Source organism: Salminus brasiliensis, chromosome 4, assembly GCF_030463535.1.
Source record: "Salminus brasiliensis chromosome 4, fSalBra1.hap2, whole genome shotgun sequence".
Classification (NCBI taxonomy): domain Eukaryota; kingdom Metazoa; phylum Chordata; class Actinopteri; order Characiformes; family Bryconidae; genus Salminus; species Salminus brasiliensis.
Genome location: NC_132881.1, coordinates 37395446 through 37422590, shown reverse-complemented (window position 1 = coordinate 37422590; position 27145 = coordinate 37395446). Strand labels below are relative to the sequence as shown.

The 27145-nt window shown below is 40.7% G+C and overlaps 1 protein-coding gene across 1 annotated transcript in view; it reads left to right on the top strand.

The window, feature by feature from the left end:
• dntt (deoxynucleotidyltransferase, terminal) overlaps window positions 1-27145 on the top strand; it is a 117670-nt gene that overhangs the window by 9976 nt on the left and 80549 nt on the right. Inside the window, exons 3-7 of the mRNA XM_072677028.1 lie at window positions 5382-5492; window positions 15017-15187; window positions 18471-18542; window positions 18931-19054; window positions 25082-25214. Coding sequence (XP_072533129.1) covers window positions 5382-5492; window positions 15017-15187; window positions 18471-18542; window positions 18931-19054; window positions 25082-25214 — 611 coding nt within the window. The remainder of the gene's footprint in view (window positions 1-5381; window positions 5493-15016; window positions 15188-18470; window positions 18543-18930; window positions 19055-25081; window positions 25215-27145) is intronic.

Genomic DNA, 27145 nt, shown 5'->3' with positions numbered 1-27145 from the left:
AGATTTGACCCCATCTCCGGTCACTCTGAGGGCTGTGATCTCATTAACCCGAATGAACACGGCTCACCTGTGCGTGTGTAGATCATTATCCACAGCACGTGTTCCTCTCACCTGAGTGTGAAACTGGGCTCTTTCTCTCACACACACACACACTCACACACTAACACACACAGTCAGTCTCTTTTCTCCCTCTATCTCAGGGTACATTCCAGTTTTGGGTTTATATTAAAATCATGTGGTATAATGGCAGTAATGTATATATGAAATATGTGTGCCTGTCCAGAAAAAAGCCTATATTGTGTAAAAAATAGATTTCAAAGTGTCCTGGAAACTAAAAAAATTACATGCTTTGATATAGATACACTATATGTCCAAATGTTTGTGGACAGCCCTTCTAATGAATGCATTCAGCTACAGTTAATTGCTGATGTGCAAATGCACACACACAGTTCGTTTTGTCTCTGTAGAGAAGTATTACCAATAGAATAAGACTCTTTGGAGCAGATAAACAGGATCCTTTTGGCACCACTAATGGCAGGCATGGGCTAAAGGGGTATAAAGTCCCCATCACTGAGCTGTGGAGCAGTGAAACTTCTACAAAAGCAAGATAAACTCTTTTTTTTAATACCCTTGATTTTGGAAAAAAACAACAAATGAGCAGGTGTCCCAATACTTGTGTCCATATAGTGTCTCAACCTGGGCTGCATTCTAAATAAAGCAGAATACAGAGCAACTAATCAGAGCAGAGATAATTTACAGGAAAGGTTTTCTTCTAATGGCTCTTCCATGAAGGTCATATTTGTACAGGTGCCACTGCACAGTAGAACAGTGCACCACCGCTCATCTTTTCACATGGCTGAGTGTTAAACAGAGTCTTACTGGTAGTTGCATGGACCCGTAATGTTAACTGAGTTTTTGAATAGAAAGAATCTTTATATTGGCTTTTATTTTTCAGTCGGATTTTACTTTTTATGATCCGTCAGTCTTTCTTTGTACTGCAAAGGCCTCTTCTGTAGTTCAGAAGTACCTGCGGAGAACAGAATACATCCACACACAGTCTTCAGTCTTCAGCTATTTCCATATCTCCTGTTTTAGTTTCTTGGGTAGGGATTTGTCTCATTTACTTCATTCCATGGTCCTTCTAGGCTTTTAAAAGAGTTTATAGATAAGGATTTTAATTGAGGCCCCGTCCACGGGAGTCCAGAGATTTTTGTGTGCGTTTTTGCAGTTTTTGCTCCCTGAAAACAGAGCTTTTTGAAAACACTCTCCAAACTGGAGGTTGTTAAACTCTGTTGCCTCTGTGGTCACACTTCTTTACTTCTTTAAATCAAAGATTTCTGATTTGAACATATGAATGTCAATACTGTTCTGTTACGAATATAAAACGCTTGATTTTAAGTTAGAATCTGTAGTTGTGTGACTTGCCTAGTACACTACATAGGGAGTAGTGTGTAATTTGGGATTAAACCTATCTCTGGTACTATCCCCCCATACAGGGCTAGCATGCTCATGCCAGCATTTTCCCAGTGTGTGGACAGAGATATTTAAAAAAAAAGGAGGTAGGCAAAGTTTTTAAAAATATCCGGATATGTGTGGACGTGGCACAAAACTACACTTAAAAAGAACATGCGATGCTGATGTTTTTAATCTATCCATCTTGTGTAGTGCATTAAACACTGTACATGAAGGCGTTTATGTAGCTCTGGTTCCTGTAGAGTGTTTGATAGAGTCATGGTGTGTGCTTTTTTCACAGCAAGGGAGACTCATGGACTGAAAATCACCTTTGATTCTCAAGCATAATGAGAAACAAGAGCGTGAGATTAGTTTCTGATATAGAGTGAAATTTGCTTTAGGGAATGTACGTGGTGTAAGTTGATGCTTTTTAAAGGAGATGCCACAGGCAGTGAATATAAGTGTTTTCCCCTCTAATAGCTGATGCTGCTTGACAAGACAAAATATCCTTCTTTTCCCATTCTAATAAGTAACTAAATGCCTCTTTAATGGCTTGGAACAGCTTGGGAGCGGTTGCATTTACATTTCCTGATCTCAGCAATGTCACAATGTGCCGAGTTCGTTCTACAGGTAATTTGCGCAGACACAGAGCTCTATTGCATATTAATTCCCCAGAATACTAATGTCACACGCATAGCCCTTTTGATACCTTACCAGCGGCCTGTGTGATTTCAGTGCTGAAATGAAAAGGCAATTTACAGGAGGTAAATTGAATTACGGCTTGGTGAATTTTTTATAGGCCTGGCTGCGGGGAGTAATCGATTGTGTTGCTTTCTTATCTCTGTGATGAGGAGAAGCCATTAATGTGTTGTCCTAATGCCTAGGAGATCTAACGCTGAGGTTAAGTCGTCCACACTCACTTGGTTAGATTTAAGCTCTCGAGAAATAAAAGCTATAGCATGTTCACCTCAAGGAGATGGCTGATTTAATGCCTGCTTGTGTATTGTTAGTAGTCAGGAACCAAACTTGTGTTGTTCTAACTGTGATACACATTGGTAACTTCACAGAAAACATCACACCAGTACACCACTCCACAGTCTGCTAAATCTTCCTGAAGTTCTTTTGCAGTCACACAAGGTTTGTTTTTTAGTAAGCCTATGAACAGACCTCAGCGCAACTTCCACTGGTTCTGTTAACTGCCATTATTTAATTACATAAAGAACTGAAGTAACTGCTACCTGAAAATGCTTTGCTAGCTTCTTATAGCCGTCTTCTGCATCTCTTGGGGTGCCCATGCATGCATTGCATGCTGCTCATTTACATTTTTTCACTCTTAAATTGTAAAAACAATATATATAGAATATTTACAACATTCAAATTACAATATTCTTGCTTAAAATGTTGAAAAGAATGTTTTATCTTTAAACATTTTGAGATCAGGTTGTTAAATATTCATAGTAATAAACCACACTTGCTGCTTAGATTGGTTTTAAAGAATTTCTGTGAATTAGTGCCCAGGAGCACAGTACTGTTGGCAAATCCCTTAGAAGTAACAAAAATATGGTTGTGCTCACATAAAAACCTTGTATCTCTAAAATGGCAACTTCACAGGAGAAGGAAAAAACCTTCTGAACTTTCACTGGATGTCAATGTAAAATGATTTAATTCTTTAAGTCTTATTGGAGCAGTTCTATTGGTCCATTCATCATGAACTTTCAATAAATGTCATGTACAAAACAATCGGCAGATTCACATTATGTACAAAAGTGAAAGGAATATGGACAAAAAATATAATAATAATAATAATAATAATTATTATTATTATTATTATTATTGTTATTATTATTGTGTTCAACCAGCAAAGAAATTCTGTTTAAAGTGTTTCAAAGACGTGTTTGAAGAAGAGGATTATTATTATTAATTATTTGAATATTGTTTGAATATAAGCTCCCCAGACAAACTCACCTTGTGTGTTTAAGTAAACTTAAGACAAGACAAGACAACCATATTCACTATTTGTTTTAGACACACAGATGGAATTTGGCTTCTGCCTTTTACTGTGCAGTAAAACACACAGTGGACAGTGAGCACACATGCCCGGAGCAGTGGGCAGCCATTGCTGCGGCACCCAGGGAGCAGAGAGGGTGAAGGGCCTTTCGTGGCCGAAAGACATTTCACAGCTTGTGAATGGAAAGCACTTGGCTTCCAGGCAAGAATTGCTTCTAGAAGTCAACACAGGTCCTTCACAACCATTCCCTGAAAAAACACTCCACAGAAAACTGCATACCATGAACATACGCCTTTGCTCACTTCAGTTCGAGAATGGGATTTCTGCCCCTGCTGGCAGACCCAAATGACTGTATGCTTTGATACACCTGCTAGTTCAGCTACTTCCTTCACACTATGGCCTTTGGCATGCCCCACACATCGAACGAGACATTCCCTGCACTGTACCATCTCTTCTCAATCTATGAATCCTACCACACACCCGACAGGTATTTATAGTCCAATCATTCTTGTGCATCACCATCTGCAAGAGCCTGAAGTTACTACCCACTTTAACATGCAAGGTGGCTAAGTTTTGTGTACGGGGAGCTTATCTCTGTTATCTCTGAGTTTCAAAGACTTAGTGTTTGAAAGAGGAGATATTTGATTGTTTGAATATTGGAGAATTCGACCCTTCCTCTTTAGAGAGGCCACCCAGGTGCTTGTTCAGTCTCTTGTCACATCCAGACTTGACTACTGGAACTCTCTTCTGGCTGGTCTCCCTCTGCGCACCATCAGGCCCCTGCAACTCATCCAGAATGCAGCGGCACGGGTCATCTTCAACGTTCCTAAATTCATCCATGTTACTCCACTGCTGCGTTCTCTTCACTGGCTTCCTGTAGCTGCTGCCTGCATCAGATTCAAAACCCTGACGCTGGCCTACCAAGCCCAGAACGGACCAGCCCCTCCGTACTTGATTGCAATGGTCAAAAGCCGATCCGCACCGAGAGCCCTTCGAGCTTCAAGTACGGCTCGGCTCGACCCGCCATCCCCCAAAATCCACGGAAGACAAGCGTCCAGGCTTTTTTCTGTCCTGGCACCAATGTGGTGGAACGAGCTTCCCCTGGGTGTCTGAACAGCAGAGTCGCTCGCTGTCTTCAAATGCAGACTGAAGACCCACCTCTTCAGAGAGTACTTGGGCGAATAGCTGAGTACTATGGTCACCTTATTGACTTGTGCTTAATAATGTCTAAAGCTTAAAGGTATCTTTGAACTATTACTCTATTCTAACTAGCTGTGGTTTTTCTTGGGTAAATATCAAAGCACTTTTGTAAGTTGCTCTGGATAAGAGCGTCTGCTAAATGCCGTAAATGTAAATGTAATGAATATGGTTTGAATATATAAAGTTGTATGTAAAGTTAATGTGTCTATTGTCTTTTATACTGTTGGCATCTAAAGTGCAGAGGGGAAAAAAGGTCGATACTGAATGTAAATTGAATGTAAATGTACTTCGGTGTGTATCTAACTATGTGATTAATTCCGTAGCCAGCTGCATATTTTAATTAAAGCTCACAGCAACCTCCATTCCTCAGCCCTGTATCTTTAGAATAACTCGGCCAGTTTGCATTGCTTTGCATGTCATTACTGAATATTAAGCTTTAGATTGTAATAAGTAGGTTAAGAGCACCACATCAATAGTTAAATAATGTAAACTCAATAAGTCAAATATTGTTTTTTAGAAATTATGTGATATTACCATGTGATATTAAAGCTCCAAATCCAAATGCTTTCTCTGTCTGTCTCCTTTTCCTCTCTCTCTCTCTCTCTCTCTCTCTCTCTCTCTCTCTCTCTCACACACACACACACACACACACACACACACACACACACTCTCTCTCATTTTTCCTCTGTTCCTCTTTTTCTCTCTTTCTGTCTGGGTGCAGAAGCCCTCGCTGCAGCTGAAGACATGTCTGCCAGACACGTCTTTGCCCACTGTGTCTCAGTATGCATGCCAGAGACGGACCACGCTGGACAACCGCAACAAAGTCCTGACTGTGAGTGCACACACACACACACACATGCATGTGACACATGGAGAAGGAACGTTTCTTCAACCTGTCAATGATACTGGTTATTTTCAACCTTGTCCCATTTTTTCAATGTAACGCAGGCCAAATATGAGGATTGGGAAAAGTGCACACACGCGCACACACATACTGCACATCACCCTCAAATCACACAGGTGCTTGGTGAAATGGAGCAACATAAATGGAAAGCTGGAAACGTGTGCAATATTAAAAATTGAGCGATGCAAGTGATAGAAGAGCCATATTTGGGTTTGTGAAGAACTATGTTTGTATAGAGATGTGTGAGTGGGAAGAACCTAGGTATAACAGACTTTGACTTGTTGTAAAGGTTCTTCATTAATCAGAAGATACTTCACACTCACAAGAAAAACGGTTCTTTATGGAACTAAAATTAATGCCAGTGCTCTAAGAACCATTTGAATCATACAGTAAAAAAAAGGTTCTTCAAAGGATCTTTAGTAAAGACATTGGTTCTATATAAAATTGTGACAACCAGCAATGGCTCTTTGCAATAGTGGAAAACCTTTAGTACATGTTTCTACATAGAACCTAAAAATGGTTTTATATAGCACCAAAAAGGGTTTCCGATATCAGGTATACAGCTTTTCAGTACTATCAAGAACCTTTTTTTTTTGAAGACTTATGTATTCATGCATAAAAGATGAGCACACTCGGTTTGTACATTTGACGAAACAAAGGAAAACTTTTACTTTCCATCTATAATAAAGCAAGGTCGTTATGGAGAAATGTAAATAAAAGAGTCTGTCCTTTTTCAAAAGCATGAATGCGTGATTAAAATCAGGCAGCATTAAGATTATACAGATTCACCCTTGAGCTGGTCTCAACCTGCTCAGCAGCTTCATCAGATATTAATGAAAATACATAATCTGGATTGCTCAGTTTGCCAGTGGAGCAAACATGCTTTCAAAGCAAACAGATTTGCCAGAATCATCCCAGTCTGATAACAGCAGGGAGTCATAATAACTACAGTGATTTCTGTGAGGTAAAGCTACCTCTGACCTCACCTCATGTGGAGAGGAGGGTTTACTTACAAACACACACTCCCGTACTGCTAACTGGTGAGTCTTTCTGAAAAGAAAAAGTGAGCTGGCACACAGGCAGAGATAAGAGAGGTAGGAGAGAAGTAGAACCGCACAAAGAGGAAGAAAGAAAAGAGGGGGCAGAGCGTAGAACACATGAGAGCCGGTCACAGTCAAAGTGGTGGAGAGTAGTCCCTTCCAATACAGGCCACAAGCATGATTCCCAGTCCAGTACACCCACAAGGTGTACACCAGAAGACGAGAGAAGAGAAAATGTGAGGAGAAAAGATAAAAGAAGTGAAAACGAGAAAAGAAAAGATGAAAGGAAAATAAGAGATGATAGAAGAGAATATGAGAGAAGAGAAGATGAGATAAGAAGATAAAAAAGAGAAAAGGAGAAGATGAAAAGACAAAATGACATCAGTGGAGAAGATGATAAAGGGGATAAAAGAAGAGAAGATGGTACAGGAGAAAATGAGAGAGGATAATAGAAGAAAGGAAAAGAGAAGATGATAGAAGTGAGGAGAAAAGAAGATGAAAGAAGAAATCATAGAAAAAAGAAATGGGGGATGAGAGAACATGAGAAGAGATGATAGCAGAGAATACAAACTATAGCAGAAGAGATACTGTAGCACTAATTGCTCAAAAAGTGAATGCTGGATATGTCTTGTGGAGTCCCTGTCTCAACAAGTCAGAGCTGTTTTGGACCTACGCAATATTAAGTCAAAGGTTTATGTTATGGCCGATTGGTGGGTGAGAGAAAGATGAGAGACATGAGCAGAAGATGAGAGAAGAGAACAGGAGAGAAGAGTAGATGAGAGAAGAGAACAGGAGAGAAGATGAGAGAGGAGAACAGGAGAGAAGATGAGAGAGGAGAACAGGAGAGAAGATGAGAGAAGAGAACAGGAGAGAAGAGAAGATGAGAGAAGAGAACAGGAGAGAAGATGGGAGAGGAGAACAGGAGAGAAGATGAGAGAAGAGAACAGGAGAGAAGAGAAGATGAGATAAGAGAACAGGAGAGAAGAGAACAGGAGAGAAGAGAAGATGAGTTAAGAGAACAGGAGAGAAGAGAACAGGAGAGAAGAGAAGATAGAAGAACAGGAGAGAAGATGAGAGAGAAGAACAGGAGAGAAGATGAGAGAGGAGAACAGGAGAGAAGATGAGAGAAGAGAACAGGAGAGAAGAGAAGATGAGATAAGAGAACAGGAGAGAAGAGAACAGGAGAGAAGAGAAGATGAGAGAGAACAGGAGAGAAGAGAAGATGAGAGAGAAGAACAGGAGAGAAGATGAGAGAGAAGAACAGGAGAGAAGATGAGAGGGGAGAACAGGAGAGAAGATGAGAGAGATAAGACAGCTCTGATCTGTTGAGATAAGAACTCCACAAAACATATCCAGAATTTCAACGTTTTCAGACATTTTGTGCTACAATAGCTCTTCTGTGGGATCTGACCAGACAGGCTAGGCTTCTCTCACCTGTTGTCCTGTCCACTTTCGATAGGAACTAACCACTGCACGCCAGAAACACCCACAAGATCTGCCATTTCGTGGATGCTCTGACTGATCACAATTTTGTCCTTGTCAGAGTCGCTCAGATTCTTATTCTTGCTCATTTTTCCTGCTTCCAACACCATCACCTTTAAGAACTGACTGTTCACTTGCTGCCTGATATGGATATCCTACCCCTTAACTGCTGCCACTGGAACCAGATCATCAATGTTATTCACTTCACTTAATGTCAGTGGCTGATGTGTGTATGTGTGTGTGTGTGTTTGTGTGTAAAGCTGTGAAGCAGAATGTCTAAGGTGTTGGTGGTTGAAGATTAATGAGCATGGAATGAGGGTTGTTTTCCTTCACTATGGGGCCTGCAGTAGTGCACCGGATGCCCTGCCAGTGGCCTTGTGATGGTACTGCGAGGTCCACTGAGCAGCAACGCAGATGGATCTTTTTAACAATCCTGTGGGCAGTGCTCTCTTGCATTCCTGCACTTAATCACAGCAGGAGTACACACATGCTTACTCACACACAAATGTTCGTATTCCTGTCTTTGTGGTGTATTGCTATTGGCTTCTACAGTTAATATGCCTACTTAAAGCCTATTTATGTGTGTATCATTATATTATTGTATTAGTATTATGCAAATATTCATCAAGCATGTTTTTAATTGTTTCTAAATCATGCACTTTATCATTCTTAAACATAAACTCCAGGTTCAGGCCATGCCCAATTCCAATTCAAATACAAATACTTTATTTAATATTTTATTAGTATTAGTGTTTAGTTTGCTGTTTGCATGTACACAGTGTTTTTTACTTTAATAGCTGTTTCATGATGATTTAGTGATCAGTTAAATTAGTTAAATGTTCCAACAGTGCCATGGAAAGTATTTGCTGAGTATTTCAAGCTTAAGTTTTGTGACTTTAATTGAGGGAGAAAATGTTCAGATGTCGTTTGCAACCCTGTTATATTGTCTCATAAATATAACATGCTGAATTTCCTGCACAACATAGTTTGTACACTGTACAAACCAGATAGTGCTGCTGTCCTCTCATTGTGTCCTCTCAGTGCGATGAGCTGTTAGCAAGCTGAAGAGTTTGTAGCTGACTTACAGTAAGCCATTTATTTCCCTTCAAGTTTGTGTTTAGCTCTAGTTTGTGAGTCAGCAGAGGTAGTCCAGCATGTTATATTAGCTTTATATTAGCTTTTAGCCTAGCACAGATTCTTGTTTGAGTTTCATGGCATGTCAGTTCCAGTGGCCAAACCCCTACGCCACAAATGAATTGCATTTGGCAGCAAAAGCATATGTTTAACTTCACCCCCAAAAATCTGAAGGTGTTCCACTGACTCCATTGGTCAAGCACTTAAGGTTGCCTTCAGCCAACAGCCAACGTGACCTTTAATCTGGTCACTTTTATTGCCTTGTTGCTTGTGTGCAAGATATAAGATTTAGATAACATTATAAGAAATAGCTGGCTGGATGGCGCAGACTGCTAGAGTCTGCTCCTAACACACTCCCCGGGAAGCTGCACTGCTGCCATCCTCAGCACAGCAGGCTTTCAACCTTTCGGCCTCTGCATTACCAGCCTCACACACTCATTAACCACTGCTGGGAGGGGAGCCCTTTGAGAATGTGTGTGGGTGTGTGTGTGGGTATGTGTTCGTATGTTAAAATATCTCTATGTACTTGCTCAAAGGGAAACATTTGAATGCATGTGCGTTTGTATGTGTGTGTGTGTGTGTACATGTGTGTGCGTTTGTGTGTGTGTGTGTGTATGTGTGTGTGTGTGCATGTGTGTGTGTGTGTGTATGTGTGTGTGTGTGCGTGTGTGTGTGTGTGTCTATTTCCGGCTTTAGTGGTGTTGTTAGTCTCTGATCTTAAAGGGAACCCTCAATGTTAGGACATGTTGTCTGTTGTATTTTTTAACCGATGCAGCTACAAATGATCTCTCTCTCTCTATCTTTCATCCACTGAGCGAGAAACAACACGCACCACATTTGAGCATCACATTACCCAAGAACAACTTGGTAAGGTCATGGCCTAAAGGTTAGAGAAGTAGACAGTAGAAGATGAGGAGGAGAAAGTGCTGCTTTTTTAGCCCTAGTCACTACAGTGAGTGTGATGATTCACTGCCACATATCTTTCATGCAATGGCTGAAAGTTGGTTTCTAATTATTTACTGATTACTTTTCTATAGGACTGAATCTACTGCAACCATATTACATTATCACTGGTCAAGAGATTTTGCCATATTTTGTGTTTATTTTTAACAAACATTAAAAATTTGGTTTACACATATACACATATTTAACCGCATTGTACATAATTTTAATGCTTTTGAGTCTTACCATTCAGGGTAGCTTGAATGCCGTTGCATGATGTAAAGGTTCTTCACCAGTTTTTTTCATCAATTCTTCACATTTCCACATCTCATAAAAATTGATCATCAGGAAGCCCAAGGAGTGGCATCGCTCAAATAACTTTTTGTAGGACCCTTATTGTTAAGAGAGTGATTAGTTATATAACAGAACTAAATATAGGATTCAGACTTGGCTGATTCGGTCCATCCGTGGTATGGGAAAAAACAGAAATGTAAATATCTATTTAAATATGCAGATCATAAATGACCCCCCCCCCGGTTTGAAATAAACTCTGCCCACTAAATCAGCTCCACTTACCATATAGGAGCACTTTGTAGTTCTATATTTACAGACTGTAGTCTGACTGTTTCTCTGTATAATTTGTTAGCCCCCTTTCACCCTGTTCTTCAATGATCAGGACCCCATGGGACCACAGAGCATGTATTATTTGGGAGGTGGATCATTCTTAGCCTTCAGCAGTGACACCGTCATGGTGGTGGTATGCTAGTAATGTTGTTCTGGTACGAGTGGATCAGACACAGCAGTGCTGCTGGTGTTTTTAAACACCTCAGTGTCGCTGCTGGACTGAGAACAGAAATATTCAGCCAACAGTGTCTTGTGGGCATCATCCTGTGATGAAGGACCAAAATAATCTTTGTAAACTGATGAGCTTCTGTTTCTGACTTTACATCTAGGTCCAACTAGGTAGGAGAGTCAAAAGAGTGGACAGTGAGTAGACACAATGTTTAAAGACTCCACTAGCACTGCTGCGTCTGATTGAAATGTACCAGCGCAACACACACTAACACCCCATCACCTTGTCAGTGTCACTGCAGTGCTGAGAATGACCCACCACCCAAATAATATCTGCTCTGTGGCAGTCCTGTGGGGTCCTGACCATTAAAGAACAGAGTGTACGGATGCACTCTGCAATTATAGAAGTACAAAGAGCTCTTATATGGTGGAGCTGATATAATGGGCTGAGTTCATTCCAAACCAGGGGTGATTTAAGTGATTCTTATGTGCAACCTCACTTATATGCAGGAATAAATGTACTGCTACAGTGATGTGCACCTTTTATATTTCTCTTATTCCACGTTTACATCTGCGTATTAATATGCAGACATGCACCTAACACAGGCAGTCAACATTTGCTCATTTTGAGCTAGACTAAGCAGGCCTCACACTCCCTTCAAACCATTCATCTAGTTTGACACTGCTATAGAGCGACCGGCCAGCTGTCACCTCAGACAAAGACATACCAACTCTGTTTTTTTTGCAGTCCTGTCATGTTTGCAGTGCCAGCTTTGCCCTGGTTTGCATTTCATGCCTAACTAGCAAGCCTTCCCATCAGTCATTATTAATCAGCTGCACACACTTAAATCAACTCAATCTGGCCAAATCGGGCCTTCCGCCACTCCATAGCACACAGAGTAAGCGTGCTGTCTGCCTTGAGTATCAGAAATGCCTTAACATCTTTTGGCAGCTCCAAATGTGTTTGGCCCTCTAGGACTGGAGTCTGACACCCTTGATCTATCGTATGGCATTATATGAAAATCTCCGCTTGTGAAATGGGAGTTTAAGATGAAAATGCAGGAGGAGCGTTGAGTATTAGCAGACGATCCCTGAGCTTTGCTGCCAGTCCTGTCACATCCCTACAAATACGCTGCTTATGTCATTTCCATTCACAGCATTTTCCTTTCACCCGCTGTCAGTACTTTCTACCCATCAGCCCTTTGCAGGCTTGCTTACAAATAATCCTCAACATGTTGCTGTTTCACTGCACATCTAATATGACTACTATTTCATTGAAGTATGAGCTCTGGGTGAATGCTGCTGCTAACCAGCCTCCCTGTCATACCCTTTACATCGCTCTACTGTCATGTCTATCTCCAGAGTGAAGTGTGAGGGCGGTTAAATCATAGGCACCAACTAGGGGGGTGGGGGTGGGGTGGGGGTGGGGTGGGGGGGTGTTTGGGTTGTTTGCTCCCCACAAACTAAAGGGAGAGGGGGCATGCTTCTGTAATCCTAGTGATAGGCACAAGAAAAGCCATGATTGTGAAACTGCTGTAACAGTCTGCAATAGTGAAACCTTTGAGAACAGTTGGGAAGGTCTCAGCTGCAAGGTTGCTATGACAACCAGAAACACTCTGGTGTTTTTAACATGTGTGCTTTTTCGGTTGCTGGTAGTTTCCCCTGTGATGTTGCCAGATTTGCATTTTTCACGCCAATTTAGGGTACTCTGAAAATCCTATTTCGGTTGGATATGATGAATTTGGACACCTGGCAACCTAAGAACAGTGGCTTAAGTGGGAGAAGGTCAGTAGGAATATGAATGAATACTTTGATGTGATAAAAGATTTGGTTGTTGTGGGTTTTTACGCTCTCTTTAAACATTATCGTTTGGAAGAACATTTTGGGCTAGATTCTGCTTTTGGGGAGCAGGAATTTAGAAAAAAATTAGGCTGGTAGTCTGGCCTGTTCAGTCATAGCCTCTTTGTCTCTTAATTTGTCTGATAGTTTTTGAGGGAACTAAACTGTTTTAGAGAATAATTAGGTACAGCGCTAATCTAATCTAATCTAATCAGGCTAATCTAATTTTAGCTTGAGAGTCATTCTGCCCAACTAAAAAAAGCCTGCCCAGTTCAAGATGGTCAAGCTGGTTAAGCTGGTTAATCAACTCTAGGGCTTGACCAGCATAGGTTTTGTTTGAGTTTGTGATGGTTTAGCTGGCCTACAAGCATGGTCCACCTCACCAAGCTAAACAACCAATGCACTGGTTGACCCGCATGACCAGCAAGACCAAATTGGTCAACCAGCAATGACCAAGAATGACCAAAATCAAATGCAACATACACTGTGCTGGTCAAGGGCTGGTCAACCAGCTAGCTTACCAGCATAGGGTATGCTTTTGTCTGGATGACCAGCTTTTCAACCACCTTGACCAGCTTAGACCATCTCAGACCAGCAACTTTCACACAACTGTGACTTTTCACAAGGGTGGTCATATTCTTTTCTCCTCAGTGTCTTTTCTTCTGGACTTATTTTTTCATATTGTTGGAGAGGTAGGTTGTAACTAGTGGCAAAATTAGACCATGTTTACACAGACCTTTTTGAATCAGTAAAAACACAGTTTGCCTTTGATTTCTATGAGAAGGATGTGTTGATGAACTGTAGACACTAACGCCATGACGTGTGAAAATCTTTTCTGTCGACTCCAGAGCTGTACAGTCCCGCTCTAATGATATAGCAGGAACACCACTGGTTTGATAAACTCTCATATGTCGTTTTTCCTTCCCTTGCAAGCTTTCATGTTTGTGAACTTTCAGCTCACATCAGTCTCCATGTATAAACACGGCCACTACAAACCAGTAAAACAAATATCTAAAAGTGTGGTGAATAAGGCAGGCTTTTAGTTAGCTTGCAAGGGCATATGACACTAAGGCTAGGCTATAGCTTCCCGCTGCAGACCTTTTAAATTGGGTGTCTTTCTCTGGTCAGCTTGTTAAATCAAAATGTGAATAATGTTACATCCATTCTACAAGCGAGCTTTAAAATGGCATTGCATGAAATTAAGTCTTTGTAAACTTATACAAAGCAAAAGCAGCTACAAAACCAGCAACTGAAACTGTACTACTGCTAAAGCAACTTAGCACATTGCTATTTCAGCTCTTCAGTCACACCCCTCATCTTTGTCACAGAGAAAAACAGCTTCGACTCAGAATTCCTAATAAAGGCATGAAATGAATAAATAGTTAATACTGTAGAAAAGCTGACTACTTTTAATACTGTAGAGGACGTAGCAGTACAGATACCAGTTAGTCTTGTGTACACACTATCCATGGTCAGCTGTTTCCATGGTCAGCTGGTACATCAGCTGATCAGCTATAGTGGTCAGTACCTACCAAAAGTGGACCTGAAAATAACAAACAGTGAACCGGTGACAGGATCATGAGCACCTTAGGTGCCTCACAATTACAGCTTTAGCGCATAAGAATACACACTCTTTCTATCAACATTCTCATTCGCAACAGCTGTGTGCTTGAGCAGGAGAGGTGTTTGTGTGTGTCTGTGTGTGTCAGTGCATGTGTGTGTGTGTGTTATCCCCTTGGGGAGGATGTTGTGAACAAGTGGAAAATGACAGGTTCCTCTCCGGCACTCGCAAAGACGCATGGCGCTGTGCGGTCATCCAGTAGACGCCCTGGCACAACAGACCCAGAGAGTGAGAGAGAGAGAGAGAGAGAGAGAGACAGAGAGAGAGAGAGAGAGAGAGAGAGAGAGAGAGATGGAGGGAAGGAGGGAGAGTGAGGGCGAGTGAGAGTTAGAAAGGAAAGAGATGGAGAGAGAGGAAGACAGTGTGTTTTAGCCTTTTCTTTGATCCCTGTCTGCAGGTCAGTGCTTAAGGAATACAGGCAAATACAGTATCTGATACATTCATATTTATACTCTCTCTCTCTCTCTCTCTCTCTCTCTCTCTTATTATTTGTAATATTTATTTTAACAATTATAATATTTATATCATTTGTACGTTTCTTCCTACATTTACTCTGTCCTCTGTGCTAGTTTCTTATATGCTGTATATGTGCTCTGCAACAGGATGCGCTGGAGGTGCTGGCAGAGAACTATGAGTTCAATGACAGTAAAGGTTCGTGTTTGGGCTTCCGAAGGGCAGTGTCTGTGCTGAAAAGTCTGACCACTGCGCTGAGCTGCCTGCAGGACGCAGTGGACCTGCCCTGTCTGGGAGAGGAGAGCAAGATGGTTATAGAGGTGCAGTATTACTCCTAAGTCAGGATATGTCTGGATCTTTGACCTTTGTAGCTTACATTTAAGGCCGGATTCTAAGACAGGTATGCCGTTAAAACTCCTATCCACCTCAGCCTTAGCATAACAAGTACATCCACTGAAAAAGTAATCAAGATATACAAGTAATATAGAATTTATCCTTTCATTATATTTAGTTAATTTAAAAAATAATATATAAATAGAAACTTATAACAGAATAAAAGATACACTTCTAAAATCTTCAGATAAAACTGACCGTGTTGGAGCTGACACACAGGATTGTAGGAAATGTAAGGCAGTAAGGAATACATCTACACTGCCTCCAAAAAAAAAAAAGCAAGTACCTCAGCAAACAGCATTTTATTAAAACCTTTATGATTCGGGCATGACTGCCTGCCTTCCTGCTTCACAGTACTGTCTGAGTAGGCAGGTCCTGTTATGTTTCAGACACTGCTCGATTAATACACAAAAATGGCCTTGAGGGACACCTCAGGATTTGATGTGATTATGATTCAGAGGCTGTGATGCTTCTATAAAATAATTATTATTAATTATTATTACTTGATGCATCTTAATGAATCTTTTTTTGAACAGGATTTTCGAGTTCAGCGAAAGCTGAGACGTTGCTTGCTTGATGGTTGTTGTTGCTGCCAACCTGAGCCAAAGTGCTTCCATATGCTAGCTCATCCAACTTGTGTCTCTGTTATGCACATGTTACAGACTGTCCGGCACTGCACTTTCGCATTTCCGCACTTCCGTCAACATTAGGTCATCAATTAACATTCTTTGACATTTGTGAATTGATTCAGAATCATCCCCATCCACATTGAGATGCTTCTGGAAATCCGACCCCCCCCCCCCCACCCTTACCATGTACAGAAACAAGCATTTCCCAGAAGACTTTATTTAGCAGTAACTAAAGAAAACTCCAGCTTGTCCAGCAAACAAGCTTTTGTTGGATCCTCAATGGTAACAAAGTGCTCTGTCAAAGCTGAAAAACCTGTGGCGTGCCAGTGGCCAGACCAACTGTGACTGACTCTTTATTTGTTTAGCCACCCCGCTGCCTTAACTCCTGTTCCATTCATTGTTCGCTGCATTAGCCTTGTAATTGCCTTGCATTTTAAGCGCATAGCACTCACTGTAAACTGCTCTCAAATGCTGCATTCATCAACTCGAACTAATTGTACCTCTTATTTTCCTCCAAAGACAAAACTGACAAACTACAGACTTTTGTTTACTGTATTTATCAAAGTAACACTTTAAAAATGTTCAATTCAATCAGAACAAAATGTAAATGAACCAAAGCCACGGAGAGCAGTCATGTGAAAACACGTCAGCGACAGTCTCAAAGGGGTGTCAGAGTGTGAGAGGTGTGAGGTGAGGAAAGTGCAAGCTTGTGCTGTTGTGTTTGCGAATGTTTGTGTATGAAAATGTGTCTGTGTGTCAGAATATGGTTCACCGACTTGGGAGGCCTGGAGGTGTCACTGGTAATCCGAATGCAGAGCCTGAACTAAAAAGTGGGCTGCATACAAACGAAAGGCTGAGGTGCAGTTCTAACAGAACAATCCACAGACCCTGTTATAACCCACAGATCTGCTCATGAATGGGAAATACGGCATTACCTTTTTTATGTTTAGTTTTGTAGGCAATGAATTCCGCACTGTCTACAGCCTAATGACATAAAACAAAATGTAACTCTGAAAGGTTGTATGACACCTTCAAGATGTGTGAAGCAGATAATGATTCTTCTGGTTTTGTCTATTAAACATTTAGCCTCTTACATGCTCATTATGCTCTTTCATGTTTAGTTTATTTGTCTGGGAAAGCAAAACAGACACTCACTGAGCACTTTATTAGAAATTATTTGCCTATTATTAGAAATTAATAGGAAATTGCAATCTGCATTGTCAGCCAATTGTGTGAAAACCATGCATCGCATCAAATCATGAAGATATGGGCCAGCAGCTTCAGGTAATGTTCACATCAACCATCAGAATAGAAACAAATTGTGATCTCAGTGATTTTGAATGTGCCATGATTGTTAGTGCAAGACTGGCTGGTTTGAGTATTTCTGTAACTGCTAATCGTCTGGGATTTTCAGAGTTTACTCAGAATGGAGCAATAAAGTAAAATACATGACTCAGTACAACTGTAGTGAGCAGTAAAACTTCTCAGAATCCACAACGTGTTAAACTTTGAGGCGGATGGGCTACAGAACAGAAAGCTGAGGCTGCAGTGGGCACAGGCTCACCTAAACTGGACAGTTACAGACTGAAGAACCGTAGCCTGGTCTGATGATTCTCAGTTTCTACACACAGATGGTAGGGTCAAGATTCTAAGGGAAAAGACACCTCATTAGTGTAAGGATCCCATTGCCTCAAGTGCACATTTTTTGCTACAAAAAACATTTGAGCTACTTTCAGCATGACTACATGTGGTAGAATGGCAGATTAACAGCATGAAAGTGCTGTGAAGTGAGAAATCCGCAGGAATTGTATTGCACACTCATGTCAACATGGACAGAATCTCAGAGGGATGTTTTTGACATCTTGTGGAATTTATGCTAAGAAGAATTAATGCTGCTTTGAGAACAAAGGGAGGCCCTACACAGTATTAGTACAGTGTTCCTAATAAAGTGCTCTTGAGAGTTACACAAAGTTAAAAAGATCCATCGTGGTCCAACATTAGCATCGAGTGCCCGATTCACTTATATCAGCCCAGCAAATACTGACATTGTGCTGTCATGTTGATGGCCCTTCTGAGAATGGTCCACCACCCAAATGATATCTGGTTGGTGGTGGTGCTATGATGGATGTGTGCTTCAAGTCAAGTCAAGTCAAGTGGGTTTATTGTCATTTCAACTACATACAGAGTACACAGTGAAACAAAACAACGTTCCTCCCGGACCATGGTGCAACATAGACAGTGCATACAAGACACAAGTGCAACACAAACAAACAAGTGCGGACAGACAACACAGTACAGACAGAGGATAATAAATAATGACTGTAGTGTGCAAGTTGTGCAATGTGCGATAAATAGAGTCCAGTGAGGTAGTAAAGTTATCAGTGCAAATGCTTGTGCAAAAAATGCTTCCCATGTTATCTGGGATAAATGGTTGGAAACAGGGGGGCTATGCCAGACTTTTGAATGGTAGTATAAGTACATGGTGTGTCTACGAAATATACTGGCAGCTCAGTGTATCATGTATCAACACATGAAATTGTTTCTGAATTATAAGTAGAGATCTTTTTTGTTTCTGTTCCAGGAGATTTTGGAATGTGGATCCTCCTCCAGGGTTGACAATATTTTAGCAGATGAGCGGTATCAAACACTGAAGGTTAGTTGTTGACGAGAGAAAGTGATTTTTCCATTGTAGAAAAATTAAAGATCCAGTATATTGATATTTTGTGGAGGGCAAGAGAAAAAAACAGCCGATCTCAAATGTACTGCCCTTCAAACAAAACACTGGGCCTCAGGACTCTTATTGGTTCTCCAATAACAAAGCCAATGTAGATCTCCACTGCTTTGTTCTGATGCTAGGAGAAGTCAAATTTGTACATGCTTTGGTGTCTTGATTTAGTTAGTCTAGAGGGGTTTATAGTACTTCTTCACATGTCAATGACATTGATCTGTGTGAGCTTCTCTATGTTTTTTTGTGTGTGCACAAAGGTGATAAACCATGACATGCATTGATTGCTGTGTGTTTGTGTTTGTGTGTGTAACAGCTGTTTACCAGTGTGTTTGGAGTTGGACCCAAAACAGCAGAGAAGTGGTACCGCATAGGCCTGCGTAGCCTGGAGCAGATCCACTCCAATTCTAGCATCCACTTTAACAGGATGCAGGCAGCAGGTACCACACTCAGCTCATTGCCAACAGTGCTTAACACTACTTACCCTGTCATTTGGCTATGAAGTAAAATGACAGTTCTATTGCCATATTTTCATAATGGTTTCTCAAAGCTTCCGGAAACCTAAATCTGAGTTTTCTTTCTACATGTTTTACATGACTTGGTATTAAACTGAAGTGAACTTCCCGTTTCACCTTAAATGAAACAGCAGCAATTACAGATGATTGATATGACAGCAGTGCTATTTTAAACATCCTATATGACTTATATAAACACATTAAAACACATTAAAACATACAGAAGGATCCAATTCAGCAACCAACGCAGGGTACAGATTCGCTTTGGTGAGGAAGAAAAAAAAGAAAAACATTTATCCACAGTAAGGCCACTAAGAGCCAGTAAGTCCAGGAAGAGCACTTAATGCACCTTTTCAGGGCCACCGTGCTGGGGTCAGGGGAAAAGACGACCTAAATCACTGAACCATGTTGCTACAAGCTTAAGCAGCTCAGCGATCAAGGACACCAAAGCAGTTGTCAGACCCTAGAGCACTCCAGTTCTAGAACCACCGCAGAGGCAATCATGGATTTTCTTTTCTGAGGTGGGGCTAAAAAGGGGGCCACCATTCCTGTGCAGGAGCCAGATAAACACTTTCAAATCAGAAGAGTGATAGAGAAAAAAACACTGGAGAAACATTTCAATGTGAGCAACCAGAAAATGATTAGAGTCCCATGATGAAACCAATGCTAAGAGGACCTCTGCCCAATGTGGTGCCACTATGTTCTGGATGCTGGTGTAAAGCCCTAACACACTGAACCATAGCCACAAACAGACATGGCTCAAATTCTTCATGCCAGGCACCTCAAAAGCGGTTTGGAACTGGATTAGAAGAACTTTTCTGAAGTCTTTGTAAACAGCAAAGAAGAAGCGATGCTTAAAACTTTACTAGTGATGGGGTCCGTTCTGGATTGTTCCTCTTTGGCTTGGCGGCTCTGAAATGTCACCAGATTGCGCTCCAAAAAGTTGGAAAGCATGACAGAGACTTGATGAATGTACCTATCAAAGTGGCAGTCATCATTTGGCTGTCATTGTGTTGATACTGGCTCTGCTACTTGTGTCTGATTGACCGTCTGCAGGCTGTGTCTGGGGGCTGCATTGGGTCCTGGCCGGTTAAGCAGCCTGAGTCGTGCTTTGTAGCTTAATTTACTTTGGATCCCTTGTCGGCTTCTGTTTCTCTTTATCTTCTGGAAGATTCACTGTTTTCCGTGTGAGGAGAGAGCAATGCCCTGAAGACTAAACATGCTCCAGTGGCAGGCCCTGCCGCCACATGAGACCTTGCGATTTCAGACCGACGGAGGGGATGAGCTAGAGAGAGCGGAGTGAAATGCCAAGGCTCTGCAGCTCTCCCACAGAAATACACCAACACACTCCGTAATCAATCAGGCAGCTAAAAAGGCCAGCCACCAAAAGGCCACCCTCGCTTTCGTTATGATGCTTCTTGTGAGTTATGATCCCTTCGTGTTATTGCATTTTTTAAAGAAGTTACATTGCCTGACCCGGCGAGAAGTAAGAAACGCTGTGTCTTAATTTGACTTTCTAATGGAGGGTTTGGTAGTTAATTGCGGATTGTTATGAAAATCTGTTGTGAGGTGAAAGTTTAATGAGGCTCAGGTTTTTACCGCCACCATGCAACTGATTTTTAATAGGCAGTGCTGGTAGGTTTCCACACGCGCAAACACAGACTCACAGGCACACAGGCACTCATTTGCAACCTGCTGGCCTATAAACAAGCTCGCTCCTAAACAATTATGCAGATTGAGTTGAGGAGCTTTCCTGGAAATATACGAGATGCCTCAGGTGCACTGCACAACTAAACACATTGGTTGGACGCTTGAATAGATTTGGATTTTTTCCAGCATATTTTTACAAGACAATATGTGTTCACAGTGTTTCGGCTGGAAGTTCAATTTACTCTAATGAAATGTGATGAGAAATTTGTAAAAGGAACGGCAGTATACCAGCATGGCTTTATTATGTACAGTACAGGACAGTAATTGGCAGTACAGGGTAAAGGGAAGGATTTGCACTAGATGTTGGTACATTGTTGTGGTGATTTGATTGCATTCAGCCACAAGATTGTTAGTAAGGGTCAGGTATGGATGTTGGATAATTACTTCTGGATCACCAAAGCCACTCCAACTCATCCCAAAGGTACTGGATGAAGGAGCATTAATCAAGAGAGATGCAGTTCCACTGCTCCCCAGCCCAGTCCTAAAGGGGGCTTTATACTCCTCTAGGCCAGTGGTTCCCAACCCTAGTCCTAAAGGATCCCCTGCACTTGTTACTGTTTACTCCTCTCCCAACACACCTGATCCTGCTAATAAGCACATTAACAAGCCCTTTCTGAGCTGAAAACAGTAGGCTGCCTTTTTTTAGCCACTATATCATAGGAGACCTGTATAAAGCCTATAAATACAGCCTGGGCTTGGAGCAATTTCAAGGAAGCAACTGATGTATCCTTCCTGGTCCTCGGTTACCCACAGTTCTCTGTGCACATAAAATGTGAAGGGGAAAAACCTAGCACTACAGAAATGGTGGAAATGAAAGGGTTAGGTATAGGGGTCAGACAGTTTAAAATATTAGTTTTTATAGAAATTATTATTAATAAGCAAGAGGTAATTTGGGAACCACTGCTCTAGCCAACACTTTGCAATTGAGCATGATGACCTTAGGGCAGGCGTATTTCATGTATTTTACATCATAAAATCTCATTTTAAGTTTTACTGCTTCCCTTAAACTTATTAAAATGCAAAATAATAGTATACACACATACAGATAAACAAACAAACAAACAGAAAATTGCCCAATTAGGGTGGAGTCTCAGTTAACTGTTAAGTTGACTGACCTGTTGCTGCATGACACTACACAAGCTGTGTGTGTGCGCAACTAACATCTGTGTCAGTAATGGAAGAACTTTAAGATGAATGTAATCACCATTAAAAAGATTGTCTGGATACTTCTAGACGTATATTGTGTCTATTTTGACAGAACGCAATTTGGCATGTTATTGTCATTTTAAATGAGAAGTCTTTATCTTGCTCTACACAGGTCTTGCTCTTTGCTTTGTGAGGCTGCTAATTTGTATGCGAACAGTAGGCTTGTTAGGCATGCAGAATTGTACACTGGAGGCCAGTCTGGGGGCATAAATAAAAGGTATAGATGATAGGTGAGATTAACTGTGCTGGGCTCTAATAGAAGTTAACAATGCTGCAAATTGCAGCTGCAAAAATAAATAAATTAATGAAACAAATACAAATTAAGTTCCTTAACCAATAGCGAAGAGAAACGGTCATTGCTGGACCTCAGCTATAAACAGGGGCGTCACTAGAAATATATTAAACGTATTTGACATAATTGGTATCATCTGCAGCCCCCCACTGACCTTATAGCTGCTATCTGTAGTTTATCATTTCAGACTGTAGTCCTCCCATTCATCAATGATCAGGATCCACAAGGAGTCCACAGGTATTTTGCACAGGTATTTTTTGGGCAGTGGATCATTCTCAACACAGCAGTGACACAGATACTGTAGGAGTTTTGTCCTTGCTGAGATATGCATACGTATAATAGTTCCAGCAGCACTGCTTTCTAACACTATTCCAGAAATGATCCCCTGCCAAAAATATGTGATCACACCTATATGGTCAGTGGAGGTGGTAAAATGGACAGCAAGGTCAGTGTATCTAACAGTATTTTTCATTAAAAAAAGACCTTCCAAAACGTCCATCCAAATGGCCACAAATAACACACCTTCCTAAGGTGAGCTGTTTAAACTTTAGCTGGAGTGAATGCCTCTATAAACAATTCAGCAATTAGTCACAGTATTGGCCTCAAATTTTAAATGTAGAAATTCTGTTTATCTGCTGCCGTGTTAGAAAACATTTGAAAGATTGCGCCGTGGGTGGGGCTAGGTGTGCTTTGGAGTTTGGCACTGTGAAACACTGTGAAACAGTGCCAAAATAACAATTAGGTTTTTTTTTTTTTTTTTTGCTAAATATACTTTTTCATTTTGATTCTCAATATTTTGCTTGCAGATTTGATTATTTTGAATAAATAAACCTCTGGCACAAAATTAACTCCAAAGAGGTTTTACAGTGTGGTGGAATAATAAATAGTTCTCACATTTCTGTAACAACTCTATTAGAAAATACTGTTTAAGCTGCAATGGAACAAACTTTGCTCTCATCTACCAATGAATAAGCGTGAGCACAAACACACACTCATGAAAGGGAGCATAAAGGCAGAGAGAAGCCAAGAGCCAAAGTAATTAGTACTTGTATGAATGTTTTTGTCGATCGATGTATTCCCGCTTGCCTGAGAACAGAAAAAGCCTCCATTTACACTTGTATTAAATGTGGATGATGCGTTTACGCCTGGTTTTTCATGCTAGTCAAAGCCAGACAAGTAAAATCCGAATGTGATCCAATCAACAAAAATGCATGTTAATGCCAGGTGTAAGTCGAACATTACTAACAGGGCTCGGTTACAGCAGCAGAAGCAGGGCCTCCCCCAGGCCCTACCACCCTGCTATTTTTTAACGTTTCGAATTAGCAGACATGATGACGCTGCTGAGTGAAGAGGATGTGTATTTAAAATAGTAATGTACGTTTATATAGGGAGCTGAAGTTCATTTAGGGGAGTGACACCCTGGGAATAAACCACAAAAGACTAGTCTAGTGGGCGATGTTACCATATGAGAGCCTGAAAAATATTTGTGGCGTTTGCTAATAGGAAATAGATAATTAAAATGTTTTGGATCTTGGAGCTAAGAAGCCATGTGTAGGAGTTAAACTGCTCTATTTAGGCCATCTCAATCCCTAAAGGAAATGAAGCAACGGTGTTTGTGGGCGAAAGCCTCCGCTTCCAACCTGTTACAAACACTTCTTGAGTGCTGCTCCTCAGAAAATTGGCAAGCATGCCAATTCCCACCCAAAAAACCCATGTGACCCATTTCAGATTTCGATAAACATGAATTAGCAGCATGTGCATTATATTATTTCTTTACTGGAAATGCTGCACTTAGTAGTAAGTAGTAAGTAGTACTTGCATTGAATGCTTACATTGATTTTAATTTAGATTTTAATCACATATTTGACTTTTGACACTCTCAGGGTTCAGGATCTAGCATTCATATGTCTGAATGTATTTTTGTCAACAAATGACAAACAGACAAAAGTACTGCATGTACAATAGCTTTTAATTAAAAGTTTAATAAAATATCTCCTCTTTTTAACACAAAATGAGCCGTCAGTTGAAAGTGTAGGATCGGCACATTGAACTACATTTCTATGCTTATTTATGAGCTACAAGTGAAAGAAATGACACCATCTAAAGATTACTGAAGACTGAGACCCACCTACTTGTTGCCTAAAGGACTGAATCTTCGGCAGTGTCTATTTTTAATCCATTCATTTGTTTCTTAGTTTGATTGATTTGTTGATTATTTAATTCATTAATCTGAATTCTTAAAAATGTGTTATTGGTTCAGTGGCATAAAAACTTTCTATCCACTAAAAATATTCAAACAGCCATTTTTTAATAACACCATTATTGTAAATGAGATTTGTCAGTGTGGTTCTAGGAAGAACTCTTACATTGGTAAAGGTTCTAGCTATAGGTTATAGCTTTAAAAGTTTCTTTACATTATCACACCTATTTTTTTAAACACATGATGGAAACTCCTAATTTCTAACAACCATGCAAGACCTGATAGACCACCAAAGCTGCCCCCATCAGACACGATTCTTTAAGGATCCAAAGAGGTTCTTCTATGGCTTCCTTGTATGACATCCATCCATCCTTTAGGGAACCAGAGTGGTTGTTGTATGGCATCCTTCCTTCTATAACATCCTTCTATCCTTAGAGAACCAAAGTGCTTCCTCTGTGGCATCCTTCAAAGAATGCTTTGTTGCTTTTCAATTGTTAAGATTTTATTAACTCACTCACTCATTCATTTGTTGATCTGTTCTCAGGGTTCCTCTACTACGAAGACATCTCAAAGCCAGTAACTATTGCTGAGGCCAAAGCAGTGGGCTGTATTATCGAGGAGACTGCCAGCTGTTACAGTTCAAATGTCACTATCTCTCTGACTGGAGGCTTCTGCAGGTAAACAATCTAAGATGCCAGCCAAATGGCTTTGTTTGCTGCAAGCAGTAGAGCTTGATCTGATGTATCATGTATTGTTTGTAATGTCATCATGTTAAACATTTTACAACATGTCAGATTATTTGATGTGATTTGGATTAAGAGTCAGAGTTTTAGTGTTCAGGTCTGCTTTACATTTTCCTTGCAATCCATCCCTAGTAAAACGAGCATAGCCAGTCGCACACTCAAGGAGTGCCCCAGTACTGACAATGTAGTATGTGCAGTCCATTCAGGACCAGTGTAAAGATGAATTTTTGGGTGAATTCAGTTAATGGCTTGCTAAATTCATTATTTAAGGAATTTGCTAAGAAATGTGATTGAATGGCAGATTGTCAGCTGAACGGGTTGATTAGACCCAAACCAATTAAAAACAGGGCAGTCCTCCACAGCAAGGCTTTGAATCTATGCTGGGACCCGAGTCACATCTGCAGTGTGTTGAGCAATGCTTTCACTGGACACACCAATTGGGCTTGTACAACATGAACTGGTTAACAAAGGCCCACTCCTTAATTTGTAGAGTTGATTAAATCATCTTCACGTCTGATGATGCAGCACAGCAATCACAAAATCACCACTCAGCCGTGATCACTCCTCAGTTCTGAGTGGCAAGTCTGAATTTCGAGCTCCTCTCAGAATAGATTTCCTCATTAAGTGACATTAAAGTAACTGTCCATGAGCCTCATAAAGAGGCAGGGCACAGTGGGTGTTGCTAATGTGATGTGCACTTACTGTCCTTGTTAACACTTGAGTTTCCATTAACGGAATGATGGAGAACCTTTAAACATTTTCTCGTATTTCTGGAAAGACTGGGATGTTGTGCATTTTGATTTATTTATTTAATTTTAAAATTTTTTGTACCATGTACTAAATCAAGGTACTCAGAGGAGGTCTCAAAGTCTGCACAACACCACCTGTTTTCACTAATGAGCCCATACTCTTAACAAAAAGAGGAACTCATTAGGAAAATCAGGTGTTGTGTTGCGTGACTGAAACAAATATCTGTACACAGAATATCTCAGGCATTGAAGTTTTTTGTGATATGTAAGCAGGCACAGTTAATGTTTTACTTTTTGAGGTTCCCACTATGTAGTATGTGAGTAGTGAATTTAGTTTTTTAATTAATGTTTGAAATGATAGTGTTGTGCATCTCAGCATCTAAAGAGAGTCTTTAATTTGCTGTCTTTCATAAAACCACCTGTCAGTGATCAAAACCTGGCATCTGAGTTCATCCTGTCTATTTCTATATTGTTATATTCCAGTTTCACTGCAGAGAGACCTGCTACTCTACAGTATATTGCCTTTAAATTAAGTTAGTACATGATCCAAGTCTGTGTAGTAGACAATACATGCTTTGTATGATGTTCTTTATCTATTTACAAGAATCATCAGAAATTGTAAAAGATGAGATTAAGTGAATGGTCACACTCCTATGGATCTGTTGTTTGTTTCTGGAATGCTGTTCAGTACGTTATTCAGCTAATCACTTGTCCAGTTCTTTGCAGCCTTAAATCCTGAATGAAGTGATGCTTTTGGTGCAAGAAGAAACAGTGACATAACTGGTATACATTTTATAACAACATAACTGTATTTTACACTAAATGCCTGTAGCCTACTAAATGCACTTCATTCAGATTTTACCCATGTCCAAGTCCTGACAACCTTGTAAGACCTGGTAGACTATCAAAACTGCCCCTTTAAATGAACAGGGAAGAAAAGCTTCACTTTTCACAACAGAGCTCAAATAATCCACATCTTGGTGTGGCCTACCTTACACTGTGGGTGAGAGGATATAGTGCTGATTAACAAGCTCGTACTGAGAACAGGACATTAAGAGGAACTTGATTAAATCAAACTGCAGAGGCTGCTGGTGTTCTCAGACAACCTGAGAGCTC